At 41.7% G+C, this 19,015-nt stretch overlaps 3 protein-coding genes across 5 annotated transcripts in view; 2 read left to right on the top strand and 1 right to left on the bottom strand.

Moving 5' to 3' along the window:
• Positions 1 to 1,171: 1,171 nt before the first annotated feature.
• LOC311272251 (G-protein coupled receptor 20) lies at positions 1,172 to 3,363 on the top strand (the record flags this gene model as incomplete). The annotated part of the gene is made up of 4 exons (XM_084378546.1): positions 1,172 to 1,357; positions 1,469 to 1,725; positions 1,824 to 1,956; positions 2,722 to 3,363. 4 exons carry the CDS (start codon positions 1,172 to 1,174, stop codon positions 3,307 to 3,309), a joined length of 1,164 nt encoding a protein of 387 aa, XP_084234672.1. The 3' UTR covers positions 3,310 to 3,363.
• Positions 3,364 to 6,240: 2,877 nt separating this feature from the next.
• Positions 6,241 to 13,677, top strand: LOC311272904 (kelch-like protein 35). Its single transcript, XM_084379649.1, has 3 exons — positions 6,241 to 6,443; positions 6,795 to 7,132; positions 12,057 to 13,677. Exons 2-3 carry the CDS (start codon positions 6,986 to 6,988, stop codon positions 12,258 to 12,260), a joined length of 351 nt encoding a protein of 116 aa, XP_084235775.1. The 5' UTR covers positions 6,241 to 6,443; positions 6,795 to 6,985; the 3' UTR covers positions 12,261 to 13,677.
• Positions 13,678 to 14,113: 436 nt separating this feature from the next.
• slc45a4a (solute carrier family 45 member 4a) overlaps positions 14,114 to 19,015 on the bottom strand; it is a 50,655-nt gene continuing 45,753 nt past the window's right edge. For all 3 annotated transcript variants that reach the window (XM_084379195.1, XM_084379193.1, XM_084379194.1), the window contains one exon: positions 14,114 to 18,818. In XM_084379195.1, the coding sequence (XP_084235321.1) occupies positions 18,635 to 18,818 (184 nt within the window). In that variant the 3' untranslated portion in view covers positions 14,114 to 18,634. The remainder of the gene's footprint in view (positions 18,819 to 19,015) is intronic.

Consider the following 19,015-nt stretch of genomic DNA (forward strand, 5'->3'; position numbering starts at 1 on the left):
AATGTGCACCGTGTTTAGAGTAACACACGAGGTCACGTACTGAACTTTTAAAAAAGTGTCACATCTCTTCTAGAGAGCATATGAAGATGGATTCAGTCGTCTCCACAGTCAGACAGGACGTTGTTTATAAGACGAGGATTTCTAAAGTCTCTCTCTCTGGATTAACTTCTGCTGATGTTGATCACTTTTCATCCCTGTGTGTATCTGCTCCCCAAATATGAAAATGTAGAGGATTCTTAAGCCAATTGGAGCCCATTGCATCACTTTAGAGTTGAGTGGTTTAAGTCTATTTATACTATGGTATCTGCAGCCGCCTCCAGGGTATAAGGTTGAGTTATCTGCCTCCTACAAACATTATGAGAGCTCCTGCTGTAAGTTTAAACTCCTGCTTTGAAATGAACTGTGAGGTTAAAAGTGGACAGCAACAGAACAAGTTTGGAAACAGTCCTAATATGCTTTAAGCTTTAAAACGACAAACAAAGGAGTCAGGAGAATTACCAAGTAACAAAATGTAATTTGATTGCTATAACGACTTGAATAACCACCTACAGAGACAAGATAATAATGAAATCAAAGGACTTTAACTCCGTTAACACATTGCTAAGTGTGATTTTATGCAGATACATCCCTTTATAGACCATATTCAGATGGGAGCCATTTTCTTCTGATGTCACACTCAGGGTGTAAACATCAAATGTCGTAATGCTGTGTTCCAGTTTGTCGTATAAAAATAAATGTTGCCGTAATTGTCTTATAAACGTAGTGAATCTGACAAATCGTTATCTTTTTACAGCTTCCTGATTGGTAAGCAACTGTAAAGATGAATGATGGTGAAAACTCCATCAGCGGGCCACATTTTGAAGGTTAAACAACATATTTGGTTGGCATTATAAGCTAACATTCAACCACCTCCTAGCTAGCATTATAGCTTGATAGTGTTACATGATACCATAGGATAGGGCTAAATTTATATACAGTCTGAAATCTTTTACTTAAACCTGTGAAAAATGGGGGGAAAAACAAGAGAGTTGCATTTAATTTTTTGTTGACTGGTAATATACAACAGATATTAATATTATGGCATAAATATAGGCATAAGACAATCTTATCATTAATTCACTCTTCTTGTCATCCAGACATCACCCTATCATTCATTCATCCTTTTCAACCAATGGAGCGCCTTCTCACCACCAACACCTCCACCTCCACCACCAAGCCCCTCCTGCCCCTCTTGACCCCTGACCCAACTAACTGTAGCAACTGGGACCAGGGCTGGGGGGGACCATACCTGCACAAGTTAGCCCACCTGGATGTGCAGCTGTACCAGGACTTCTACGCTGTGTGGGTTTCTCTCATGGTGAGACAGATCATCAGAGAAGGCTTGATTTAAGGATTATCATCGCTGTTAAAGATAAAATATATTATATCCACATTAAGAGCCCTGACCCTCCGTCCCTTCCTGCTGCAGGTGTGTAACTGTCTGATGCTGGTGGTCGGTGTGGTCCTAAACAGTCTGGCTCTCTACGTCTTCTGTGGGGCGTCCACCCACTCTTCAGCCTCAGTGGTTTACACCATAAACCTGGCTGTAGCTGACCTACTGGTGGCGCTGTCGTTGCCGGCTCGTATCGCTCTGTACCACAGCGGAGGGAAGTGCATGGCCTGCTCCTACGTCCACACCTTCAGCTACTTTGTCAACATGTACTGTAGTATACTGTTTCTGACCAGGTGGGTGCTTCATCACTTCATTCAACACTTAAAATAAGTCCCAGCATGCACAGCGAAAAACGTTTTGTGCTTCTCCCTTTCTCTGCCTCCCCTCTCAGTATCTGTATAGATCGATACCTCGCTGTCGTCCATGCGTCCAGTACGCTCCATCGATGCAGGACCACAGGGACAGCCAAGTGTGTCAGCGCCACAGTTTGGTTCATGGCAGTTGTGGTCACCTACTCGTTCCAGGTGAAGACACAAACACGACATAAACACTTGCACACATGCATAGACCTTAAACAGAACAAATGTAAAACCTGAGTCAAAGTCTCCTTAAACAGAGTACAACTTGCATTTAATTGTACAATCCTGTGCTGTAGAATGACAATTAAATGAACCTTGAACGTTAATTCATTATCTGAACAGACAGAGGGTATCACTGCTCAGGCCAACTTCACATTTAGTCACTTCGATCCAAACAAAAAGGTGTTTGTTAATCTTGAAATGCACACTGCATCACTTCAGCTAAGGATTTTTCCAGGGAAAGGCCTGTACAGGAGAATTCAGTACGACTGACAGACTCTAATCTTCCAACCCATTAACTTCAAGAGTATAAACTTAACCCTGAAGACTTATTTATGACTTAAAACATTTGGCAGAGCTTACAGTGACAGGGAGGTGGTGCAGACTGGGAGGCCCAAACATTCCCCACTAAATGGGTCACCATGTGCTTGGAAGAGCAAAACATGAAGCTTTTAATTGGCCAGAGCAGGTCCCGAAATAAATCTAATGAGGTCACAGGTGGATTAATGATAGGAAAGAGAAAATATGTCTGTTAAACCAATTTTAATTTGTCATTTTTTTCTTATGAAATACTGAAGAGATCTATTCAGGCTTTTAAAGGGCTTAGTCTCAAGCCAAAGTGAGAAATAGATCAGCCGATCCACTAGAGGCCAGCATGTGAGGGTGACCGTTATGCTTGTCATGTTGGGATCTCTCTCTTGCTCTCCACAGACCACAGCTTTGGGGTACGGCTCCTCCTGTGTGCTCCTCCCTGCCCTCTTCTACCTCACCATCCTGGAGTTCCTGCTCCCCCTGCTGGCCGTGGTGGGCTTTACCCTGCGCGTCGCCTGTTTTCTCTCCTCCAGCCAGGGCCTGATGCCCCAGCAGAGCCGGGCGAGGAGGGCGCGTGCCGTCAGACTGCTGGCCACCGTCCTGGTGGTCTTCACCATCTGCTTCACACCGTTCCACATCCGGCAGTTGCTGGTTTACCTCCGGGTCAAATTCGGAGGGGAGGGGCTAGAGCAGGGGGCGGGGCATGTGCTCGCCTATCACATCACAGTTACCCTGAGCAGCCTGAACAGCTGCCTGGATCCAGTGGTTTACTGCTTTGTGACGGACAGCTTCAAGAGAGTGTGGAGGAGGAGGAGGAGGGGAGGGAGGGACGAGGAGGGGGAGGCAGGGCACACAAGTGGGGGAGAAGGGGAGAGGAATTCAATGAATAAATGCTCAGGTACAGCAATGGCAATAGCTCACAGCGTGGCCACACTCACCTTCACTCGCACTCCCCTCTCTGTGGCCAACATGGAACAGTCCACTTAAAAGACACCGTGGACACCCGTAGATGGAAGAGTCCAGAGAGACACCTGAGGAAGACTCACAGACAGTGATGAATAAACAGATGCAGAGAAAGATGCAGAGGCTGGAAAAGGAACGAGATAAATAATCAAATTAACACATACTAATAGTACGCATATTACTAGTAACACAAATTCGTCTACTCAATAACAAAAATAAAACAAACCACTTTGAAGGACAGACAACACTTCAGTGGGGACGTCCCTCCATCCATCGTCATCCCTTCATCTCTCATTCTTGTCCCTGTGACCTCACTTGGACTTTGTCCTGAGACTTGGGATGACAAATACTGGACCACAAATGGATACTGATCTTGATACTGTGCTTTAACTGTGGGAGAGACCACACGCTTCATTAAATTGTGATGTTAAAAACTGAAAATATGAACTACACTGAATACAGAGTTGATATTTGGTGTCCAGGCTCTGACCTCTTCAACATCAAGCCCAGCCCAGCTGGGAGTGGGGAGTGACGATTATAATCCTCCCCTCGAGGAACTGACAGTTTTCACTACCATCATGAAAAGGACATGTATCTTGTTGGCCACTTACCTGTAAAATCTAATGCAATCTGATATGACAGTTCAGCCATATATTTTGTCTTTACAAAGATAAGAATGTTTTTGAGGTTGTTACCAACTAACTGTGACTTCAGTCATAAACATACAACAATTGGTCAGGGCTGCCTAAAGTGGTGTCCAAAGTTGGCCTGCCAGATGCTTCTAGCAGAAAAACATATTGCAACAACTTAAAACGATTATATCATAAATCGCTGTTATACCTTTTATTTTTTGTGAGGGGAAAATGCCCTTTAAATACATGTTTGTAGGATCCCTAAATATTAATTATGTTTCATGATCTGAGCAGGGAATGCGCTTTAACAAAAAAAAGGACCCAATCACAAGATACAGGCAGACATGTAACTGAATGAAAAGAAAGCTTTTAATAACAAAAGCTGAAAACTGAAATCCATGAAACACAAAATACAAAATGCAAGGACCAAACACAAAAGCTAAACAAAGTACAAACCAAAGGCAAAGTACCAAATACGGGGAATCAGGAACGAAAAGCCAGAAACACATCATGGGAGATGGGAACGGGAGACATAGGAACAGACGAGCTGACAAAGAGAGCAGGGAGCACACAGACTATATACACAAGGGAAGTATGCATAATTGGACACAGGTGAAACACATCAGGGAGGGGCAGACAATCACAAAGACGGGAAACATGGGCAAAGGGAGAAAATGAAAAGTGCAACAACAATGTTGTGATTTTTGACCACTTTATCCCCAAAAAAAATATGTTTGAATGTTATAATTAAGAACAATAATAATAATTCTTGGAAATACAATAAGGTCCTCGTGCTGGTCGGTGCTTGGGCCCTAATGAACTAACGCATCCTCATACTTAAACAGTTGAATAGGTTGATTGCCATTCAATCACTCCAAAAACAACATATATCACTGTTCTAAAAAACAACATGGCTGTTACTACAGCCACAAGATTTCACTGCATAAGAAGAAACATAAACCCTCCAATCTACGTCAAACGAAGAATATGTGGCAGCTGTTGTACTGGATTGTACTAGATTGTGGAGTGTATGCTATGTGGCTGCACTGACAAACTTGAGTTGAGTCATGTGATCAACTTTTTTTTGCATTTTATTAACGTAAGGATGTATTCACTGTAATTATAGCTGCACTTGTAACCATTAAACCGCAGCATCTCCAGTTCCAGAGATAATTCCACTACAGGACTTTTGTTGTATGTTGCACACCTTTCCTTCTCTCTTTCCCTTTGTTTCCTGTCTTTTACTTCACTGTGATGGCCTTTTAAATGGGCAGTATGCAGTAGAGTTAGTATATTCTACCAGTATTGCTGCATAAAGTCAAAGAGGAGGTTAAAAACATTCAGAAAAAATGACTTCAACATTCAAACGCAGGACGACAGAAAGCTGAGAGCAGAAATTACGGGACGGGGCCTTGAGTCAACACACTTAATAAGCTGGCAGCTCTTCAGTGTTATAAACTACAGTTAGTGTTTTAAGTATATAATGCAGCTCTCTAACACTTTTGTTTATCATTTTACAAGTGCTTAAATGGGAGGATGTCGTCAGCGTCACACAGAAAACTTACATCTCTAAAACAACTTTAAAAGAAATTATGAATTGACTTTCAACAAATGTTGTATTTTATTTTTCTGACATTTTTGCTGACATGATTTCTGGTTTGGCTCATAAAATGTGTGATGCTTAAAGAGCTTATGTGGACCTTTGTACGTTGTTGTAGAAAGTTAAAGAGAGTTGTGTTCTTTAATTATCTTAGTCGAAGGACTAAAAACATGACCCAATGACTACACCAATGGCCTCACCATCATTAATTGTTGTTGGTGTACCATTTCTTTTTTGATTTATTGTATTTTCTTTGTGTTTATGTTTTGAAAAAATTCTCTGAAGTTTCACCTCTTTTATGTTTTGTTAAATGTAAAGTTATTTTTTGGTTTTATACCTGCTCAAATAAATTAAAATCTTATTCTTTGCAGTAAGACAAGTTGAGGAGTTTCTGTGTTGCTGCTGGACGAGCGCCAGTTTTCATCGTGGCCAAACGGTGTAACTACATCATCCCATAATGCACTGCGGCCCAAAAAGACTTTCCCATGAAAGAAGCGTCTGTAAAACGGTGGATACATTTTTTTTGAGCGTCAAACCCCCCGCGAAATGACACGTTTCACTGTCATAATTTGAACCATTGGGTCCAATAAAATTGGGAAAGTCTAGGAGAACCGCACAATTAAATTATTCATTCAAGTTAGCCGGGCGCTATACCGGAAGTTAGCCGGCTCGGTCGGCGGAAGCTGTGGCCCCACAACACGACGGAACATCCGGGTATTTTTATCGAGCGTTGAAACAACTAACGAAAATGTAGAAAAGAAAAGAGCCCTGACCTCAACCCCATCGAGCAGCTTTGGGATGAACTACAACGGAGATTGCGAGCCCTCTCGTCCAACATCAGTGTGCCACCTCACAAATGCTCTTCTGGGGACAAAAAAGAGTGTCAGGGACCAGTGGACTGCTCTGACGCCTGCTGGTGATGAGAGGTAGGACAGTCTCCATTTGTTTTGGGGGGTCATTTTGATGATAAGCTGAGTTGCTTAAGCCTCAGTACCACTGGTCTTGAGTATTTGAACTTGATGGCTTCATTAGAGAACAGCAGCAATGGTTATGTGTGGAGTGGTGCTGAAATTGCATGAGTTTACATGTGGTAAATTTCCTGAAGTTTTCAATGGGGATAACCAAACATTTGGCATCCTAATAACAGGGTCTCTCCATCTCAAAGTCCCAGGCTGAATTTCTGTCCCAGTACATCACTGATGACAACCAAAAATGACAGTAAATATCAGCTTGAATCAAAAGTAATCTACAGAGTTTGTTTGATTTTTTTCCACCAGAGGACAGTGTCTCACCACAGCAGCAGGTCATGTTGTCTGGAACAGGCCAGGGTGTCATACACTGATTCACAATGAACTGCAACAGTTAATATAATGGAAACAGAAAGGCAGGCTGGATCTGAGCACACACACCTGGCAGGAGGTGGTCCCCGTACACTTCTGCCGCTGCTATGTGTGCATCACTGTGCTGAATGGATGCATATGCAATGGGAGGTTATAATGGGCATGTACGCCTCAGGACTGCAGAGTGCTACAGGCCCGACACCAACCAGTGGACCATCATTCCACCCATGCATGAGCACAGGAGCGACGCCAGCTGCACAACAATCACCAACAAGGTGGGTGAAGTGAAAGAGCAGCTGGGACTAGTAACAGAGAGATGTATGGTGCTGACTGGAACATTGCTAATTTGATTTTCTACCTGCTTGGAACAAGTTAGAGGGAATTCAGACCTGGTATTAACATCCATCCTGGGTGATCCGACCAAAGGTGGACGGCTCAAAACCCTTCAGTTCAAACCTCGAGTGACCAACTGTGATCTGACATCCTCACTCTTAACATGTAGCATCAGTCCAACAAACAGAGACAAAGTTGTTTATACAAATAAAGAAATATCTTCATGTATAACATTTGACGAATTACCAAGACGGCCTAAACAGTTTTGTTGCAGGCAACATTTTACAGAGTTTTCCCAACTCAGCAGCTCACACATTTACGCAATTTTTTAAGGGAGTCTGGGGATTTTCTTCAGAGGCGACAAAATTGGTAAATTTGACATGTTTACAGTCAATAAATTCTGTCTTCTTTTCATAAATTTAATGCCAATTAAGTTGAAACAGTGTGTTCAAACAGCTGCCAAATTTTGGCAAGTAAGATGCATAAGCATAAGCAGAAGACACTTACACACTATACAAGCGAAGAAACAACTTAATGTATTGCATATAATGCCGAATTTACAATGAATTCATGAATGATTTAGAATTTGTCGAAGTTTGTTCACACAGTTTAAGGTTTTCCTCACTCAATAAACCCTCAAAATCATTTGATTTGTTATGGGATTCTGGGGATATTGGGGTCAGTAGTTCAATGGTTAGTTGAGACAGACAGCATTCACAAACATCTGCTGCAAGATTGTGTTGGCCTACTGAGCCGTACATTTTACAATTGAAAAATAAACTTCTAAGTGATCCCCGACAAACAATGTAATGGTGACACATTTCTAAATCACTTAAATATCTTTTGCTGTTCTGTGCTGCAATTTATATCATTTATCAGCTGACAGCTGCAATAACATCAGATCAGCTGCAATTTATTTTTCAGTTGGACTATTAGATTTGTGACTAGACGCTGGGTCTCAGCTGTAATTTACTTGACAGTGCATGACAGTGAACAAGGTCAATTGATTGATTGTTATTCATTTTCAATGAAGAAAAAACTGGTCTCAGGGCAGAAGTTGTATTTTTCTGTTTTAAGGCAACGTAGTTGGACAAAAGGGAGTCAACTGTCTCCTCTGGTCTCAGGGCAGAAGTCGTATTTTCTGTTCTCAGGGCAACGTAGTTGGACAAAAGGGAGTCAACTGTCTCCTCTGGTCTCAGGGCAGAGACCATTGTTTCCCACAATTTTGTCTTAGGGCAGGTGAATCCCTCCTGGTCTCAGGGCAGAAGTTGTATTTTTCTGTTTTAAGGCAACGTAGTTGCACAAAAGGGAGTCTGTCTCCTCTGGTCTCAGGGCAGAAGTTGTCTGAGGGCAGGTGAATCTCTCCTGGTCTCAGGGCAGAAGTCGTATTTTCGGTTCTCAGGGCAACGTAGTTGGACAAAAGGGAGTCAACTGTCTCCTCTGGTCTCAGGGCAGAAGTTGTCTGAGGGCAGGTGAATCTCTCCTGGTCTCAGGGCAGAAGTCGTATTTTCTGTTCTCAGGGCAACGTAGTTGGACAAAAGGGAGTCAACTGTCTCCTCTGGTCTCAGGGCAGAAGTCGTTTTTTAGGATTTTCCTCATGGCTTTTTAGTCTCATATGGTCCCAGGGCAGAGACCATTGTTTCCCACAATTTTGTCTGAGGGCAGGTGAATCTCTCCTGGTCTCAGGGCAGAAGTCGTATTTTTCTGTTTTAAGGCAACGTAGTTTGACAAAAGGGAGTCAACTGTCTCCTCTGGTCTCAGGGCAGAAGTTGTCTGAGGGCAGGTGATTCTCTCCTAGTCTCAGGGCAGAAGTCGTATTTTCGGTTCTCAGGGCAACGTAGTTGGACAAAAGGGAGTCAACTGTCTCCTCTGGTCTCAGGGCAGAAGTTGTCTGAGGGCAGGTGAATTTCTCCTGGTCTCAGGGCAGAAGTTGTATTTTCTGTTCTCAGGGCAGCGTAGTTGGACAAAAGGGTGTCAACTGTCTCCTCTGGTCTCAGGGCAGAGACCATTGTTTCCCACAATTTTGTCTTAGGGCAGGTGAATCCCTCCTGGTCTCAGGGCAGAAGTTGTCTGAGGGCAGGTGAATCTCTCCTGGTCTCAGTCCAGAAGTTGTCTGAGGGCAGGTGATTCTCTCCTAGTCTCAGGGCAGAAGTCGTATTTTCGGTTCTCAGGGCAACGTAGTTGGACAAAAGGGAGTCAACTGTCTCCTCTGGTCTCAGGGCAGAAGTTGTCTGAGGGCAGGTGAATTTCTCCTGGTCTCAGGGCAGAAGTCGTATTTTTCTGTTTTAAAGCAACGTAGTTGGACAAAAGGGAGTCAACTGTCTCCTCTTGTCTTAGGGCAGAAGTTGTCTGAGGGCAGGTGAATCTCTCCTGGTCTCAGGGCAGAAGTTGTCTGAGGGCAGGTAATTCTCCTGGTCTCAGGGCAGAAGTTGTCTGAGGGCAGGTGAATCTCTCCTGGTCTCAGGGCAGAAGTTGTATTTTCTGTTCTCCGGGCAACGTAGTTGGACAAAAGGGAGTCAACTGTCTCCTCTGGTCTCAGGGCAGAAGTTGTCTGAGGGCAGGTGATTCTCTCCTGGTCTCAGGGCAGAAGTCGTATTTTCTGTTCTCAGGGCAACGCAGTTGGACAAAAGGGAGTCAACTGTCTCCTCTGGTCTCAGGGCAGAAGTTGTTTTGTAGGATTTTCCTCATGGCTTTTTAGTCTCATCTGGTCCCAGGGCAGAGACCATTGTTTCCCACAATTTTGTCTGAGGGCAGGTGAATCTCTCCTGGTCTCAGGGCAGAAGTCGTATTTTTCTGTTTTAAGGCAACGTAGTTGGACAAAAGGGAGTCAACTGCCTCCTCTGGTCTCAGGGCAGAAGTTGTCTGAGGGCAGGTGAATCTCTCCTGGTCTCAGTCCAGAAGTTGTCTGAGGGCAGGTAAATCTCTCCTGGTCTCAGGGCAGAAGTTGTCTGAGGGCAGGTGATTCTCTCCTGGTCTCAGGGCAGAAGTTGTCTGAGGGCAGGTGAATCTCTCCTGGTCTCAGGGCAGAAGTTGTATTTTCTGTTCTCAGGGCAACGTAGTTGGACAAAAGGGAGTCAACTGTCTCCTCTGGTCTCAGGGCAGAAGTTGTCTGAGGGCAGGTGAATCTCTCCTGGTCTCAAGGCAGAAGTTGTCTGAGGGCAGGTGAATCTCTCCTGGTCTCAAGGCAGAAGTTGTCTGAGGGCAGCTAATTCTCCTGGTCTCAGGGCAGAAGTTGTCTGAGGGCAGGTGAATCTCTCCTGGTCTCAAGGCAGAAGTTGTCTGAGGGCAGGTAATTCTCCTGGTCTCAGGGCAGAAGTTGTCTGAGGGCAGGTGAATCTCTCCTGGTCTCAGGGCAGAAGTTGTATTTTCTGTTCTCAGGGCAACGTAGTTGGACAAAAGGGAGTCAACTGTCTCCTCTGGTCTCAGGGCAGAAGTTGTCTGAGGGCAGGTGAATCTCTCCTGGTCTCAGTCCAGAAGTTGTCTGAGGGCAGGTGAATTTCTCCTGGTCTCAGGGCAGAAGTCATATTTTTCTGTTTTAAGGCAACGTAGTTGGACAATTCTCATATTATTGGAGTTTTAAGTCTTTTCAAAGCTGCTGTTCATGTTTAACATTGTCACTGTTCACCCACTTCATTCTGCTACATTATGAAATTACATATATTGCACTATATATTGCTTAAAATTGTAAGTGAATGGAATACAAATATATATTAAAATTAAACATTTAAAAAATATCAAAGCCATGCAAAATAATGATTTTATCCTAACCTTCCAGAGCTTTGATAATAAAGGTGTGGATAAATCACCACTTCTTCATAAGAAATATAACACTTAACACTTGAAAATAGTTCCACATAGTAAGTTAGTTCATATTACATCTTTAATCAGCATCATAAACTACTGATATTTGACAAAATCGGCCTCTGACCAAAAGGAATGTAATAAAAGTCAGATGGTGTAACCGGTTACACCATTTGACATTTCAATTTAAATTCAAATTTAACAGGCATTATGATGGACACCTATGTAAGCATATGGCCTTGGTGTGAAGATTTCAAACACATTTTTTTAAATAAATACTTATTTTTACAATTATTATGAATGATAGATGTTTTCCTGGGGTCAGACCATTTGACATGTAACCCTACGCACACCTGTGACCATACCCTAAAAATGGCAACTTATCAAGATTTCAAAGAGAGTTACTAACCTCGTCATGCAGCAGTTAGGCTAATCAGGGGTCCTTCTCTGTGATATAATTTCCTGTCAAATGGTCTTCTTGCACAAATGAACAAAATGGCTCCTTGAATGTTGGTTACACCACCTTGACCCCTTAAGAAGTTGACTTGACAGACACAATTCCCCAAATTAATTATAATATTCAGAACAATGGTTTTCCATTTATTTTATTCATTATTAAACAACACAAATGTAAGATTGTGCCAAACTAGTTGATAGTGTGTTTTATTGAGAATTTCACCTTTTTTGAACAAGTTAAATTATTTGGTACAAAGTTTTTATGGTTATACCTCTTGACATTTTTGCCATTATCCCCAGAATATTCTCTAAAAATTGATTAAATCCAGAAATTTTAGATGAGGTCTTCAAAAAGAGAATGTATGCAAGTAATTTGTACGTTTATTTTCAAATTTTAACCTTTTTAAATTCAACTGAACCATAAGAACACAAAAAAAACTGCGTCACATCATTGACCCATATGCAGGCCGCGTCTTTGCAGTGAGTACATTAATGTCAGCCTCTTGAGACCAAATTTGTGCCAACCTGTCTTGTAGATTGTACATTGAGGGCTGAGAAACTGTTACCTTCTTCATTTAAACACCATTTTTTCAACATTTCCTCTCACAGGTCGGTGGCTTCGATGGCAGCGCCCGTCTGCGCAGTGCTGAGGCCTACAATCCCCGCAACAACACCTGGCACAAAGTGTCCTCTGCGTTGACCGCCCGCAGCCACTTCGACATCGAAGTGATCGACGGGCTGCTCTTTGTTGTGGGTGGCTACGACGGCCTCACCACCACCCAATGTCGAGTACTACGACGTGATGACGGATGAGTGGTTTGCAGCCTGTCACATGGAGATTTCCTGCAACTACCTCAGCTGCTGCGTGACGCACGGTGTCGTGACGCTAGGCCACTTTTATAAGTGGAGTTAATGGAGGAAGAATCCACCGAACAATCTTTTTTATTGTGTTTAATGCTGATTTAACATCAGCATTTAAAGGTTAAACAACTTTCTCTGAGCATTAAAACACCTGCTTCTTCTGAGCTTTCTATAATTGTTCACTTAGTGAGAAGTTATTTTGTGTTACATGAGAAAGTTTCTGCGTTCACCTGCTGACGCAGCACCCTTCCTGCATCCAAGAGCAGTCAGAAACTGTTCGCTGTTATTTAACTAAATGAAAAGAAGTCAGAGGGGGGAGAGAACATCTAGTTCTGATTGGGATTTTTCTGGGGGGAGAAATTGTACCCAGCAATGATTTCTATGGTTTAAAGTGGACATTTTCAAATTAGCTTACTTTTAACCTGGTGCAAGAGAAGTTCTACTTTTGTAAATATCAGTAAAGCAACATTTTAGCAGATCATTTCACCACAAGATGCATATGGTTGGTATAAAACTGAGCTGTATGCAGAACAACACATACACACACATTTAAATCTCTGCATCAGTACGTCACACACATAACACACACACTATCAGCTTGTCCAGCGGTCACATGATGAGTCTGGGTCAAACACACACATGCACACTCACTGGTTTCAGGTTCCTTCTCTGGTTTCTCTGTGACCGAGTGTGAGAGAGAAATCTGATTCTGCAGAAATAAGCTTTCCTGATCTCTCTCAGTGGTCTGACCGCACGGTATTGAGGGAAATCAGTCGGCGGCTTTGAAGATGCTGAGATCAGATGTTTCCCCCTGTGAAATGAGAAATGTAGAAGTGGTCCTGAAACTGCAAACCAGCGATTACACCGCTGATGTAAAACCCAAACTCTCCATGGATTTATGGACATTTTCTGTATGTTTTGTGCACTTCTTCAAATGGGCTACTGGTTTCCTGGTCAGTTGTTGGTATAGTCAAATTCGGTTTTAACATTTCATATCATTTTTTATTAACAGAATCCATATTATTAATTGTTTAGGTTGTGTTGGTTTATTTTATTTGTCTCATCTATTGACAGTATTTTAATATTTGTTTCACATTCTAATTTCAGTGTCTGAATACTATTGAACATGTAAGTTCATTACCCTTTGAAAGGGTGTACTTGCATTAATATGCTATTATATTATAATTATATCAGTGGAATGGTCTTAAAATGACAATGATGTGCTTTGTCATTTTTTTCTGGGACAAAATACCATCCAACAAAATTATTTATAAGGCCTAACTATGTGTACCTTTAACCTCAATGCTATTCAATCAATTTAAATTAATTATGTGAACAATCAAATCATCTCCAGTTGTCTCAACATTTTTTCTGGTAAGACTGAGGTCAACAGTAGATTAAATGTTTTTTTTTTCTGATAAAACCATGTACTTAAATGTCATTTTTATCAATACAGTAGTAGATTGTTTACTAACTGGCATTTAATTGCTTTTATTTTGCCAATTATAATTATATTAATATAATATCTATCATTCCCAATGCGTCAAATACTGACTCTCAGTTTTTGACGAGTTGGGAACGAGACTCAAAAATCAACTTTTATTTCAAATAGGACCTTTAAGAAATCAGACTTTGAGCAATGCGATTACAATTGAGTTTCCATTAATTCACTCTTTCAGATAAATTATTTTTCCAAGTGTGTGATTTGTTCTCTTACTTGGCGAGCAAGTCTGATGAAACAGACAGGAAATACCAGATTTGTCTCATATTTGATATAAATTTGATATGAATGTGTTACAAAAACGAAAGGAGTCATTGTTGGTTTAATTCTGAACAGATTTTAAAGGTGCGTTCCATACAGTGTTCATCCAGAGTCCTACATATGAAGGCTCAAGCATATATTTACAGAACATAGAGATTTATACAGTCTTTTTATAGAAAACAAAACTACTAACAAAAATAATCATCTTTTTTATAGCAGCAAAAAAGAAGAAACTAAAAGAGAAATATGTATATTTACATCTTTTTTTTTTTTTCAAATAACAAGGCATATTATATATAGTACACTGCGCATATTTGCTTTCCCATTCTTTAAGTATTCTTCTTGATTTAATCTCTGTGAAGATCAAAGTATATAGGCATCTCTCTCCTCCGCCATTAACACACAGTTTACTTGAGAAGCAGAGCCACACACGCACGCACGCACACACACGCACACACACACACACACACACACCGAGTCTGGCCAGGTTGGACTAACTGCATGGCCGCCACGCTGCTGCCACTGAAACAGCATCACCACGTTGCCACATTCATTCAGTGATGGGGACAGTGGAGCCAGCATGGCCGCCACTGAAAAAGTGCAAAGGCCAGACTCGTGTGTGGCTCCGCCTAAAAACTCTAAAGACATTTTCTAGTTGAGTTAAAACACCAGAACAGTAAAGACTATATGACCTCCAGTATTGCAGCCATCGATTCCAGAGTTAAGTGTAAACCAGGTGATTGCAAAGAACAGAGAACCAAAAACGAACACTGAGATGACATTTTTAACACACTCTTTCCTTGTGCATGTGAGCAGCTGCGAGACAACTGCTCGTGCGCACACACACAAACACACACGATCCAGTCTGTAACATCTCCCGTAATAGCTTTATCGATTCTTTTGGAAACTAAGTGAAAAGTGTGCTTTAAAAATGAGAAAGCTAAAAAAAATAAATATCCACAGTTATTTTTTTATCCTCCTTTTGCAACACACTTCTACTGTTATGTGCAAGTTCTGTGCAACGTCAGACCCCCCCGCGCCACCGCCTTGGCGAACATCTCGTCGAACATCGAAACAAAAAATTATTTCTTTTGAAATCCCTTCACATTCATTGACTTTGTTAAAAAAACAAAACTTTTTAAGTCACAAGATGGAATCAAAGGTAAGAACTCAATCTCCCAGCAGGCCTTGCTGCTGTCTGAACATTCCAGAGTCTGCGGTTAAAAGGCTTGGGACATTAAAAACAAAAGAAATAATAAAATCCTAAAATCAAAGACTTCCCACTGCACTGGAACAGAAACACTCAAGTTGCACTTCAAGTATTCACGGCCTGGAGTTTCTCGCCTACACTTTTAACAAGGAGTGTCGCTCGGGACGACACACATCTTGTCTGCATGTACAGTATATTGTGTTGAAAAGCAACAAGATGTGTGCTGTCTGACATTTAAAAAAAAAAGTCACATGCTTGTTAAGAGTGTACTGACCCGGACTGAGCACAATGCTTCAGCTTAAAGAGTACATGTTGTTTTTTTGTTTTTTTTACACAAACAAAAAGAAAAAAGACACAAACATCCAGCCATGCATTAGAAAATACATCCCTGACCTATTAGGACAATAAAGAAAACGAGCTTGAGTGATTTGTACAGTCATACTTTGGTGTTCCACACATGCATATTGCTGTTGTCGCATGCAAACCTCCCAAACCCAAAGTTTTTTTCTTTTTTTAATCTTCATGTTTGTCCTTAAACTGAAGTTGTGTGTCCTTTTTGTTATCCAGGATATTTTATTGCCCTAGTGTTTGCAGAAGCCATTCAAAAATTCTGGCATCTGTACCTCCTCGTTTTCAATCGCCGTCGCATCCCTGCTTTTTTTTGTCGCAGCAGGGTCAACCCAGGAAGCAAAACACACTCTCTCTACTCTGCTGCTCTGGGATTGGCTGAATGTACCTGAAATTATGGAAGGAATCTATTTTGTTTTATAAACACTCTGCACCAGCACCTATCCAAGTGAAAAAAATAATAACCACATCATAAGTGAGTGAATTCTCTTCCAAAGAAAAAACAAAAAAATAGCTTCTCCACTAAACGCTTAAACACACCAAAATAAAAAGTTCTTTCCTCAGTAAATAAAATCACCGCAATTAACATTTCCATTCCTTTCAATTTGCGTGTTTCAGCTGATTGAGCTGAAAGGAAAACTGACCCAAATCCACAGACGTTCTCAGACAACTGGAACGGTTTTCATAAAGGTTTTCACCACCCAAAACAACCCTGCTCTGCCCACACAACCCTCACACAGTCCTCCTCCTCATTCTGATTAACAGAGACTGTTATTGCAACCAAAGATCTGATTTGTCAGAAAACGAACAACACAATAAAATCTTAACTCTCTCATTTTGTCTTTCTAACTACATTTTTTTTTTGTTTTACTCGTCCAGCATTCTCAGCTATTGGAACATCCCAAAGATTAAGATTATTTAATATTATCTGCCTACTTTTAATACTAATATTAATTTATGCAACTTGCATGTATCCCCTCTGTGTAGGTCAGTTTGTCTCAGTACTGTGTATGAATGTTTTTCAGGTCAAAGTGAAGCGAAGCTTAACACTCTCACTTCCTCATCCACCATCACGTCGCTGTCGCTTGCCCTGATTAAACAGCAGACGCAGCCAGATTTGCAAAAGCCATTTTGTTAAACCGGAGTTAGGGATGCAAAATGGAGCAGCAGAGGCATGTCTTAGAGCAACAAAATGAAACAGAGTGTCATCTCTAGATCATCAGATGATGATGAAATTCAGGTTGGACGCCAAACCCATAGTGTCAATATTTGACAACCTGAAGATGAGACACGATTACCTCTACCTTTTCCAGGAAGTTACATTTTAACTTAAATATTATTCAATATATTTTGGTCCAGGGTAAACTGGGTTTTGGTGGTTAACCTTTATTGCTATCTGGTTAATTACTAAAATTTTATAATATTTTGTATTTTTTCAGAAAAAGTTAAGCTATTTCTTTTAAGGTGAAAACATGCCTACCATCCTTCTCTCCTCTTCTAAACATCCATTCAATGTACAACACACAGATGTTACGGTCAAGACACCAATCAGGAGTGTAAATCCTCCGCTGAGGCTCAAGTAACACGCGTAAGGTTGATATTATGAGCCACTAATACTAAACACTTGAAGGATTTATTTTTCCTTCACTTACATAATATAAGCCCTGGAAACATGTTGACTAAAACTTTTTCTTCCCATATATCCAGGATCCATTTTAACATTTTTTTGTTGTTTAGGTTAGTAGTCGAGTTACTGGATCAACTGGCGAGTCCTGCTGGTGTTTTCGGACAAACAAATCCAACACACCTCAAAGAGGATTCCACACAAGCTTTTCTAACTGAACACTATTCAACACTCTTTCCACAATGGCTCAGCTAATGTGCAGTTAGTGACGTTGTGCTAACAGCATTTTCTAAAGAAAAATAAGACAGAAAGTAGCGAGAAATCTCTCTTCTCGGCTGTTTGGTTTCTCTCTCTCTCTGCTCCTCTAACATGCAGCATGTAGGTTAGTCTGATTATTCAAAACAAACACAAGCATCAATCTGGGCCCTCAGTAAATCATGAAAATAATATTTGGGATTTTAATGCCCTGTATACTGCACGTATTGCATCTATGCTCTTTCTTTCCTGGAATTTCACTCAATAACTGTCTTTTTTTTATAATCCACTCTTGATACACAGGCAGCTTTACGCTCATGCTCCTAAATAGTGTCAACTTTGCCCTGGAGTGAAGGCTAAAGAGCTCCTGCCACGTGGAGAAGGGCATAAAACAAAAAATATATATCAATTTCAGGACTCAAGATTAATAATTTCCGCCCCTGTACCCAGGCTTCGGGCTCTTAGTTTCAGAAATGCCACTTCCAAAAGTCTCAAGAGTCTTAAAGCTACTGTCATCGAGTGCTGTAGAAGTCCTGCACAGCCACGTGTGTTGGGTTTATTTTGGTGAACACGACGTCTCCGCTGGAGACACACACTCTCGTCCATCAGCTTCAAGAAACGAAGATTCGAACGCGCCGATTCCACAGCGAGGAAGAACAATTTTCAGCATTTTTGAATGATTGCAGCTTCGAGGACTAATGTTCATCAACAACGTTCGTTATTCAGGTGTTCATTCGATTGTGTAGACCACAGATGAAGAGGTGTGTGCGTTTATGTGAGTCCCCTGATGTTTTCTGTCCAGGCAGCTGCTCAGTAGCACCTCCTAGAGGCCCTGAGAGACAGAGACAACCTCTCTTTTAAACCATGACGGATGAATTTCTCACTTCTGGAGGACCCTGGCGGATCACTCGAACGTCCATGAGCTAAGTGGAAGGAATTTCGGCAACGGCTGAAACAGAACTGGGACCAGAATGCTTTGTTGTAGGATGAGTTGGTCTGGTTTGACACTGGTCCCATGACAGTTTGAGTTGTTTTCTTAAATTTCAAGTGTCCGTAAACTCGCCAGGACGGTGGCACATCCTTAAGTCTTTTCATTAGCGGTAAAGTCTGTTGACTCATCCGGCCAATCACAGAGCAGACTCATTCTCCGTGTGACAAGACGTGGTGGTGGTGGTGGCCTTGCCCTTCTTGTTGAGTTTCAGGAAGCTGGGTTTCTCCGTCGCCACGGTGACAGCCACATCATTGCTGTTGGGATTTTTCAGCGTTGTCAGGGCCCGTTTCTCCGAAGCTTTGGCAGAGTCCCCCCCCTCCCTGTTGATCATAAATAAAATCATGATTGTTAGGGCGGTATTTTGGGCTTAAGAGAACAGTTTGACAATTTTGAAAACACACTTATTCCAGGAGCCAATCAGCTTAACAGTCACAAAGCATTCATAACCAATAACTTTTAGAGGAGCTGGTAAGTGGATTTTGGACACCCAGGCTATTTCCGCCTATTTTCCGTCTTT

Source organism: Pagrus pagrus (genome assembly GCF_965226575.1).
Source record: "Pagrus pagrus genome assembly, chromosome: 17".
NCBI lineage: Eukaryota > Metazoa > Chordata > Actinopteri > Spariformes > Sparidae > Pagrus > Pagrus pagrus.

Bases quoted from the DNA above. Each gene is read 5' to 3' on its own strand.
- LOC311272904 (XM_084379649.1), top strand. From the start codon at position 6,986: ATGGATGCATATGCAATGGGAGGTTATAATGGGCATGTACGCCTCAGG. The intron at 7,133-12,056 runs GTGGGTGAAGTG...TTCCTCTCACAG, and splicing joins GCACAACAATCACCAACAAG to GTCGGTGGCTTCGATGGCAG.